The 10,986-nt window shown below is 42.2% G+C and overlaps 1 protein-coding gene across 2 annotated transcripts in view; it reads right to left on the bottom strand.

Moving 5' to 3' along the window:
* LOC122540488 (ATP-dependent RNA helicase DDX19A-like) overlaps positions 1 to 10,986 on the bottom strand; it is a 90,527-nt gene that overhangs the window by 25,109 nt on the left and 54,432 nt on the right. For both annotated transcript variants that reach the window (XR_006309322.1, XM_043676359.1), the window contains exons 5-7: positions 3,137 to 3,229; positions 2,936 to 3,038; positions 1,152 to 1,266 (exon numbers count right to left, since the gene is read on the bottom strand). Coding sequence is in view for 1 of the 2 variants with exons in the window: in XM_043676359.1 (XP_043532294.1) it covers positions 1,152 to 1,266; positions 2,936 to 3,038; positions 3,137 to 3,229 (311 nt within the window). In the remaining variant the exon portion in view is untranslated. The remainder of the gene's footprint in view (positions 1 to 1,151; positions 1,267 to 2,935; positions 3,039 to 3,136; positions 3,230 to 10,986) is intronic.

Raw genomic sequence — 10,986 nt, 5'->3', positions numbered from 1 at the left:
TCTACCACCACTCTCTGACTTCGTCCGGTTAGCCAGTTTTCTATCCAATTGGCCATATTTCCCTCTATCCCATGCCTCCTGACTTTCCACATAAGCCTATCATGGGGAACCTTATCAAATGCCTTACTAAAATCCATGTATACTACATCCACTGCTCTACCCTCATCCACATGCTTGGTCACCTCCTCAAAGAATTCAATCAGACTTGTAAGGCAAGACCTACCCTTCACAAATCCATGCTGGCTGTCCCTAATCAAGCAGTGCCTTTCCAGATACTCATAAATCCTATCCCTCTGTACCCTTTCCATTACTTTACCTACCACCGAAGTAAGACCAACTGGCCTGTAATTCCCGGGGTTATCCCTATTCTCTTTTTTGAACAGGGGCACAACATTCGCCACTCTCATCACTAACATCACTGAACAGGCTGATTAGAAAATACAAAATGTGCAGCTCATTTCATTGGAATGGTTATCTACAGATGCCCGTAAATACTTTGAGGACAGGTTCAAAACACCAACAAAGCAGCAATTTAAATGCAATTCTAAAAGGACAAACCTAGTTTCAGTAGCTTAATCATTAAATTATCATCATTGTTGTAAAATTCCATATGTTTCACTAATATCCTTTAAATAAGGATATCATTCATCCTGAGCCAGGCTAGTCTGCTGCAGCTCCAAATCTACAGCAATGTGGTTGATTCTTATCTATCTTCCAAGATGGCCCAGCCACTCGTTTCAAGTACATTTAGGAATATGCAACAAACACTGACCTTGCCAGTTATACTCACATCCAGCAAAAGAAAGAAAGGAGAAAAATTATCATTCTGAGATCTTGAAGATATGATGAATTGCTGCCTTCCCCAGCATTCGAGGTCATGGGCACTGGAATTACATTGCTGAAACACTCCAGTCAGAGGGTGGCAGTTGGCAATGCTCTGCAACACTACTGGGGTGTGGAAGCCCCTGGCAATATATTTGCCGAAGGCTCTGAATTACAGAGGGTCCCAGGCCACAAGTGAGAGCTAGCAGGATGGGTGTCAGAAGAAACAAGGGGATGGCACTTAGCAGGGCCCCATCAGGAACAGCTAGACTTTCGTGCATCTAGGCTGTATTTATGATTAAAATTATACACTAACACGTTATACTTACGTCTGTTGCCTCGAACTGCATAAGCTAGCTTGATATCAGGACAGTACTTTCCCATTTGTTCAATAACCTGCCCAGTCTGCAAAGCCAGTTCATAGGTTGGAGAAAGGCATAAACACTGGAGGAGAAAAGGTCAACTAATGATTAAGAATCATTACAAAGTTTTTCAGCAATCACATTTAAATAGTAATAGTCTCAGTTATAAACTGCATATCCTGCACTGTGTTCAAACTGGATGCAAAGATTAATAGGTCCATGACAACAGAGGCACATTTCATTGATTTATGTAATAGGACAGGACAGTATTCCCACCAGCACGAAGTGTACATTACTGCTGCTATTCTTTTGCACTAAGAGCAATTCCCATTACCAATCTCCATTTGGAAATATATAGCTAAATGTAAACTGGTCACTCTCACGGGTCAATCATACCATGTTTACACATAACCACAATCAGTGGGCTAGAATTTAATGGAGTCAAGATTATAGTGGTACTGGAAAAGCACAGCAGGTCAGGCAGCATCCGAGGAACAGGCAAATCAACGTTTCGAGCAAAAGCCCTTAAATCAGGAATCCTGACGAAGTGCTTTTGCCCAAAAGCTTGATTTTTCTACTCCTCGGATGCTGCCTGACCTGCTGTTCTTTTCCAGCACCACTCTAATCTTTACTCTGATCTCCAGAATCCTCACTTTCACCTAGAATTTAATGGAGGTGAGCAAGTTTTGAGAAGATTTGTAGGAGTTGATGAGTGTCTCACCTACCAGCCATGGAGCTAAGAGGCCTGTATCACGTTTTTGCAAGGTCCAAATTAATTGCCAATCCAGGTACTTTACTAGATAGTAGTAAGTCTACCCCAGGATTAAATGGGGTCAAAGCATGGAAATCCCATTCTTTGAGCACTTCTAGTCAAAGACTATGCATTACTTGGCAGTGGCACTGAGGGGTGATGTGGAAATGCACTTGCCCGAGACACAGGTACCTTGGTCATAGGTAGTAGGACAGGTGTGTGGAGTAGCATCAGTAGCAAGGACAGCATTTGGATCTCAAACCAGTCATCCCCACCTCCAATTCAACATTTGAACAACAACCACCCAAAAGTCCAGCATCAGCCTCGCAAATCAACCCGTTCAAGGATGTTATGACACCTTGAGCAGGTGGGATTTGAACCCAGACCTCCTAGCTCAGAAGTAGAACACTAGCAATGCAGAGTTCCCAAAGTTTGCCTTTTGGGCTTCCAAAAAGCAACTGTCCCATATGTCATGAGGTGAATACCATCAGCAACAGGATGATACCATTAACTATCCACTTAGGGGCCTCAATTGGTAGCGGATTGGGCTTAATCAAAGCAGATGTAGAAATGCGACAGGACCCCCACTGAGTCCTCTCCGGAGACAAACGTTTAATTCCACTCGATGTAAGATAGAACACTTCAGCTGTATCTAGTTGTGAAACAACTCGGCCAGGTTCATCATAGCAGTTAGTAAAACAACTGTAAATTACTCTTACCCATAAAAACATCAATACAATTTAGAAAACTGATGAGCGAAATTGTTTGATACTGGTAACTGGGAAATCAATTTTAATAGGTGGGAAAATTGAATAGCCACAAAATACTTTAGTGACCCAGGAAAAATCATGGAACATACTCAATAAGAGCGGATTTTCTTTACAAAAGAAAAAACTGAATTACATTTAAAATTCTTGGTTATTTTGAAATGATTAAATCTTGTAATCTAATTCCACAGTTTTCCACAATTGGATTATTTTGCAAAATTGGACCACTTTACCTGTGGGTGCCTTTGGGAGAGATCTACACGACTGAGCATGGCCAGAACAAAGGCAGCTGTCTTACCAGTACCTGACTGAGACTGTGCAATCAAATTCTGAGGGCTGGAAAGAAATCCAAATACAGAATGTCACGTAGAAAAAACACACTGGGAAAAGTATATGGCACATCTGGCCACTAATATCAAGTGCGACAAACATACGGTTCTGCAAGCATCATGGGTAACGCGGTCTCCTGGATCTTTGAAGGCCTGTTAAATCCCATTCCATAGACTCCTTGCAGAAGATCTTTTTTCCTAGAAATTAGGAGAAATAATTCCAGCTTATTTAGGAAATCCACTACTTCGCCTCACTTAAATTAATTAGTTGATAAATGGATGCTCAGATGATCCTACCAATTATCCTCCTTTCATATGGAAAAAAAGCAACAGTTTGCACTTTCTCAAATTCCAATTAGTATTTATCCAATAAATGCTTTTGCATACTTTCAATGCTAACTTTCATAGCACATGTTTTACTTCTAATTTGTAGTTTTTAAAATGAATACGACTTCAAGCATGTACAACTACTTATGCCAAGTAAAAATATCTGAAAATCCATTCAATGGCATCAGATTGAAGGTACATAACTTTAGCAAAAACACAAAGCTAATTAATTCAGTATTTAGCTAACTAAGTCTCAATCACGATATACAAATTGCTTTCTGCCTTGGGTTAATAGTGCGCCAAATGTTACATACCGAAAGGTAATGGATGTAGGTTTGCTCGCTAAGCTTGGAGATTCATTTCCAGACGTTTCATTACTTTGCTAGGAAACATCTTCAGTGGACCTCATGACCCTCTCTCACTAGTACCCTCACATACGGATAAGGAAGGACACCACTGGGACAACACATCCATCCAAGGGCAAGCCAAACAAAGGCACGCATGAGAATTCCTAGAAGCATGGCATTCCAACCGGAACTTTTTCAACAAACACATCGAGTTAGACCCCAACTACCATCCCCTGAGAAAGGAACAGGAAGTGACTTCACCATAGGAAATTACATCACCAACCCAAAGAAACCCAAACATATAAATAGAAAGTAGGAATTTTCAGCACTGCTTCACACGAGTACCACTGAAGATGTTACCTCGTAAGGTAACAAAATGTCTGGAAATGAACCTCCAAGCTCAATGAGCAAACCTACATCCAAAGCCTCAACATGAGCTACAAATCTTCTCAAAACTCGCTAAGACCTAAAGGTAAAGATTGCTTTATTAAGAAACTGGAGCTTATGTCCAACCTGTATGTAATAAAGGTGTTCAAAGTTATGAAATACTTTCACAACATAAACAAGGAAAAATTCCTAGTGGCTGAGTTGGTAATTTGACAGCATCATTTTAAGACCATAAGACATAGGAGCAGAAATCAGGTGATTCAGCCCATTGAATGGTGGAGCAGACTTAATCATGGCTAACAAGTTTCTCAAACTCATTCTCCCACTTTCTCCCTGTTATCCTTGATACTCAAGAACCTATCTATCTATATACTTAATGACCTAGCCTCCACCGCCTTCTGTGGCAATGAATTCTATAGATTCACTCCTCTCTGGCTGAAGACGTTTCTCCTTATCTCTATTCTAAAAGGTCTTCCCTTTACTCTAAAGCTGTGCCTTTGGGTCCTAGTCTCTCCTACGATTGGGAACATCTTCCCAATATTCTCCCTGTCCATGCCATTCAGTATTCTTAATGTTTCAATTAGATCCTCCCTCATCCTTCTAAACTCCATTAAACATAAACCCAGAGTCCTCAAACGTTGCTCATATGTGAAGCTTTTCATTCCTGGAACCATTCTCATGAACCTCCTCTGAACGCTCCAGGCGCAGTACATCCTTCCTGAGATATGGGGTCCAAAACTGTACACAATACTCCAAATGTGGTCTGACCAGAGCTTTATAAAGCATCAGACATACAAACCTGCTTTTATATTCAAGTCCTCTCAATCTGCCTTCCTAATTACTGACTCAACCTGCAAGTTTACCTTGAGAGAATCCTGGACAAGAACGCTCAAGTCTCTCTGCACTTCAGACTTCTGATTTTTCACCCATTTACAGAATAGTCCATGCTTCTATTCTTGCCACAAAAGTGCCTGACCTCACATACTTTGGAAGGTCAAATTTGAATGCTGAAGACAGGATTAAAGATTAGATTCTTGGCAGTGTGGAGGAACAGTAGTATCTTGGGGTCCACGTACATAGATCCCTCAAAGTTGCCACCCAAGTTGATAGGGTTGTTAAGAAGGGTTATGGTGTTTTGGCTTTCATTAACTGGGTGCAGGAGTTTAGGAGACCTGAGGTTTTGCTGCAGCTCTATAAAACCCTGATTAGGCCACACTTGGAATAGTGTCCAGTTCTGGTAACCTCGGTATACAAAGGATGTAGATGCTTTAGAGAGGGTGCAGAGGAGATTTACCAGAATGCTGCCTGGAATGGAGGGCTTGTATTATGAAGAGAGATTGAGTGAGCTCAGGCATTTCACACTGGATAGGAGGAGGAAGAGAAATGATTTGATAAGAGGTGTACAAGTCAATGAGAGGCAGAGAGTGTAAATAGCCAGAGACTATCACAAGGAGTCATAACTTTAAGGTGATTAGAGGGGGGTATGGGGTGGGGGTGGGGGAAAGAGAGAGGGCGAGCGAGAAGAGAAAGAGAAAGGAGCGAAAAGAGAAAGAGAGAGAAGAGAAAGAGAAAGAGAGAGACGAGAAAGGGAGAAGAGAAAGAGAGAGATGTGAAGAGAGGAGAGGAGAGAAGAGAAAAGAGTGGGAGAGAAGAGAGAGAGAAGGATGTCAGAAGTTGGTTCCTTCCGCAGAGTATGGTGGGTGCATACATTGTGTTGCCAGCGGTGGTAGAGTCTGAGACATTAGGAAAGAAAGTGAGGACTGCAGATGCTGTGAGACATTAGGGACATTTAAGCAACTGCTGGACAAGCACAACCTAATAACAACAAATGAGAGAGAGAAGCACCTTGCAAAGCAGGAGCAAAAAGCGCTTGGGAAACTAAGTAATTGCATTGAGGTAGTTGTTGGGATCACTTTTAGCCAAGGCTGCGAGCAGGGGCCACTTTTAAGTGAGGCTGGGAATGGGGGCTGCTTTTATAGGACCAGCTGCATGCAATTCAGGCCCTCGAACCTGTTCCACCATTCAATATTGAGGATATTGATGAATTCTGCTAATTATGTTTATGTGTGAGCCCAAATACTTATACACATCACAGATAGAGAAGATATTGTTACACATATCTGCAATAACAATGAAAGGCTGTTCCAAGTAAGTAATACAAATGTTCAGTTCTACAGCCGTTGTTTTCGAAATCAATAAAAAAAAATTCATAGAATACACAGCACAGAAACAGATCAGTTAAATTATATCCCCCTACTAGGGAGTATGATTCACTCCAACTTCTTCCTTTCCTTCTTCACCTTAGTCCCTCCCTCTTCCCCTCCCAGCTTGTTCTGCATCTATGTTATTCAGCTCAAAGTGGAGTATTCCACATCATCACTACTCATATGGGCAAATTTAGTTACTCCTGAATTTCCTTTTTAACTTCTTCCATGTCTACCTTATATCACTAACCTTTAATTTTTAGTTTTGAAACTGCATTTTCTTTGCTCAAAACTGGAATTGTGTGGCTTTATTCTCTAAGTACTTAGGAACTCAAATGTTCTCTACTCGATAGAAAACGTATTGGTCTCTAGCCAGATGTAGCAATAACCTGGCAGCCTTTCAGAGCTCACAACATATGAATAAAAGTAGCACTACAAAACAAAAACACTCCAAGTGATTCAGAGCAATACGCTGAACAATGTGGACAAAACAAAGGTATTTGATAAAGTGATCACCTAATGAGAGACATATGGTCACAAGAAAATAAAAGCTGGGAACTTTGGGAAAAAAAGTCAAAACAACAGCAGTTTTAAAAGGGGAAAAACAAAGGAAGCACATGGTGGGGGAGGGGGAAATAAAGAAACTGACACCACAGTGAGCCTGCACAGTTACTGCCTTTGCTGTTTGAATTCATGCACCGCTGGACATTGGAGTGTGTCTGGGAATATTAACAAACAGTGAAATTCACAACTGATCTTGGAGGAACTGTTTGGGCAAAGTCACAGCACAGAAACAGATAAGTGAATTGTTTTAAGTGTGGCCTACAGAAAGTCTGTAGTAGTGATTACAGTGGGTTCTTTCTTGATTATGTTTTTTGAGATATGTCTCAATTAAACTTGAAATACAAGTCATAACTATTAATTTAACCTGGGGCAGTGTTTTATAGAGGAATAAGACGCTGTTATTTTCTGGGTCTGTAGATTGTGAAGGAGCAAAACTGGCCTTTAGTAGAGTGATATGCGCTTCTTCTCAGATGTGGGAGTTTAAAGAGAGTTTAAGGGTTACTGCAGATTAGATCTGCAATAAATGCTGATGGTTGCGAATTCTATCAGATCGAATGGATCGGTTGGAGAGACAGTTGGAAGCAATGAGGAATTTGCAACAGCAATGGTATGTGATGGACGGCAGTTATACGAAGGGGGGAGAAGTCTCAGACACAGTCACATAGATGGATTAATTCCAACAAAGGTAAGAGAGGTAGGCAGGAATCTTCTGTGGCTATCCCCATTTCAAACAAGTATGCTGTTTTGGAAAGTGTAGGGTGTGATTGATTCACAGGGGAACGTAGCACGAACAGCCAAGTTTCTGGTATTGAGACTGGCTCTAATGCAACGAGGGGTACTTCTAGTTCCAAGAGATCAACTGTGTTAGAGGTACAGACAGACATTTCTGTGGCCATCAGCGAAAAACCAGAATGGTGTGTTGTTTCCCTGGTGCCAGGATCAAGGATGTCTCAGAGAGGGTGTTCTCATGGGGGAGAAGGGCAAGCAAGAGGTCGTTGTCCACACTGGAACCAATTACATAGGAAGGGAAAAGGTTGAGATTCTGAAGGGAGATTAAAGAGAGTTAGGCAGGAATTAGAAAAAGGAGGTCCTTGAGAGTCGTAATATCTGGATTATGGGTGGCACATTGGCTAGCACTGCTGCCTCACAGCGCCAGAGACCCAACCTCAGGTGATTGACAGTGTGGAGTTTGCACATTCTCCCCATGTCCGCATGGATTTCCTCCCACAATCCAAAAATGTGCAGGTTAGGTGAATTGGCCATGCTAAATTGCCGGTAGTGTTAGGTGCAGGGGTAAACATAGGGGAATGGGTCTGGGTGGGTGTGCTTCGCGGGTCGGTGTGGACTTGTTGGACCGAAGGGCCTGTTTCCACACTGTAAGTAATCTAAAAAAAAAAGTAATCTACTCCCGCTGCCACAGCTAGTGAGGGCAAGAATAGGAGGATAGAGCAGATGAATGCATGGCTGAGGAGCTAGTGTATGGGAGAAGGATTCACATTTTTGGACCACTGGAATCTCTTTTGGGGTAGAAGTGACTGTTCAAGAAGGACGGATTGCACCTAAATTGCAAGGGGACTAATATACTGGCAGGGAGATTTGCTAGAGCTGCTCGGGCGAATTTAAACTAGTAAGGTCGGGGTGTGAGACCCATGGAGATAGTGGGGAAAGAGATCAATCTGAAACTGGTACAGTTGAGAACAGAAGAGAGTCAAACAGTCAGGGCAGGCAGGGACAAGGTAGGACTAATAAATTAAATTGCACTTATTTTAATGCAAGGGGCTTAACAGGGAAGGCAGATGAACTTGGCACTGGGATATCATAGTAATTATAGAAACATGGCTCAGGGATGGGCAAGACTGGCAGCTTAATGTTACAGGATACAAATGCTACAGGAAGGATAGAAAGGGAGGCGAGAGAGGAGGCGCAGTGGCATTTTTGATAAGGGGTAGCATTACAGCTGTACTGAGGGAGGATATTCCCGTAAATACATCTAGGGAAGTTATCTGGGTGGAACGGAGAAATAAGAAAGGGATGATCACCTTATTGGGATTGTATTATAGACCCCCTAATAGTCAGAGGGAAATTGAGAAAGAAACTTGTAAGGAAATCTCAGCTATCTGTAAGAATAATAGGGTGGTTATGGTAGGGGATTTTAACTTTCCAAATATAGACTGAGACTGCCATAGTGTTAAGGGTTTAAATGGAGAGGAATTTGTTAAGTGTGTACAAGAATTTTTTCTGATTCAGTACGTGGATGTACCTACGAGAGAAGGTGCAAAACTTGACCTACTCTTGGGAAATAAGGCAGGACAAGTGACTGAGGTGTCAGTGGGGGAGCACTTTGGGACCAACAACCATAATTCTATTAGATTTAAAATAGTGATGGAAAAGGATAGACCAGATCAAAAAAATTGAAGTTCTAAATTGGAGAATGGCCAATTTTGACAGTATTAGGCAAGAACTTTCAAAAGCTGATTGGGGGCAGGTAAAGGGATGGCTGGAAAATGGGAAGCCTTCAACAATGAGATAACGAGAATCCAGAGAAAGTATATTCTTGTTAGGGTGAAAGGAAAGGCTGGTAGGTATAGGGAATGCTGGATGACTAAAAAAATTAAGGGTTTGGTTAAGAAAAAGAAGGAAGCATATGTCAGGTATAGACAAGATAGATCGAGTCAACCCTTAGAAGAGTATAAGGGCAGGAGTATACTTGAGGGAAATCAGGAGGGCAAAAAGGGGACATGAGATAGCTTGGCAAATAGAATTAAGGAGAATCCAAAGCGTTTTTACAAATACATTAAAGTCAAAAGGGTAACGAGGGAGAGAATAGGGCCCCTTAAAGATCAGCAAGATGGCCTTTGTGTGGAGCCGCAGAAAATGCGGGAGATACAAAATGAGTATTTTGCATCAGTATTTATTGTGGAAAAGGATATAGAAGATAGGTGACATCTTGCAAAATGTCCAGATGACAAAGGAGGAAGTGCTGGAAGTCTTGAAACAGTTAAAGGTGGATAAATCCCCAGAACCTGATCAGGTGTATCCGAGAGCTCTGTGGGAAGCTAGAAAAGTGATCGCTGGGCCTCTTGCTGAGATATTTGTATCATCGATAGTCACAGGTGAGGTGCCGGAAGACTGGAGGTTGGCTAACGTAGTGTCACTGCTTAAGAAGGGTGGTAAGGACAAGCCAGGGAACTATAGACCAGTGAGCCTGGCCTCGGTGGTGGGCAAGTTGTTGGAGGGAATCCTGAGGGACAGGATGTACATGTATTTGGAAAGGCAAGGGCTGATTAGGGATAGTCAACATGGCTTAATGTGTGGGATATCATGTCTCACAAACTTGATTGAGTTTGACGTGATTGATGAGGGCAGAGCAGTAGATGTGATCCAATGTGGACTTCAGTAAGGCGTTCGACAAGGTTCCCCATGGGAGACTGATTAGCAAGGTTAGATCTCATGGAATGCAGGGAGAACTAGCCATTTGGATAAAGAACTGGCTCAAAGGTAGAAGACAGAGGGTGGTGGTGGTGGGTTGTTTTTCAGACTGGAGGCCTGTGACCAGTGGAGTGCCACAAGGATTGGTACTGGGTCCACTACTTTTCCTCATTTGTACACAAGATTTGGATGCAAGCAGAAGAGGTATCGTTAGTAAGTTTGCAGATGACACCAAAATTGGAAGTGTAATGGATGGAAAAGAAGGTTCCCTTAGTTTACAACAGGATCTTGATCAGATGGGCCAATGGGCTGTGAAGTGACAGATGGAGTTTAATTCAGATAAATGCAAGGTGCTGCATTTTGGGAAAGCAAATCTTAGCAGGACTTATACACTTAATGGTAAGGCCCTAGGGAGTGTTGCTGAATAGAGAGACCTTGGAGTGCAGGTTCATAGCTCCTTGGAGTCACAGGTAGATAGGATAGTGAAAGCGGCGTTGGTATGCTTTCCTTTATTGGTCAGAGTATTGAGTACAAGAGCTGGGAGGTCATGTTGCGGCTGTACAGGATATTGGTTAGGCCACTTTTGGAATATTGTGTGCTATTCTGAACATCTTTCCGATAGGAAGGAGACATGAAACTTGAAAGGGTTCAGAAAAGATTTACAAGGATGTTGCTGGGGTTGAAGGATCTGAGCTAT

The sequence above is a fragment of the Chiloscyllium plagiosum genome, chromosome 34 (assembly GCF_004010195.1).
Source record: "Chiloscyllium plagiosum isolate BGI_BamShark_2017 chromosome 34, ASM401019v2, whole genome shotgun sequence".
Classification (NCBI taxonomy): Eukaryota; Metazoa; Chordata; class Chondrichthyes; order Orectolobiformes; family Hemiscylliidae; genus Chiloscyllium; species Chiloscyllium plagiosum.
This window is presented reverse-complemented; position numbering and strand designations above follow the sequence as displayed.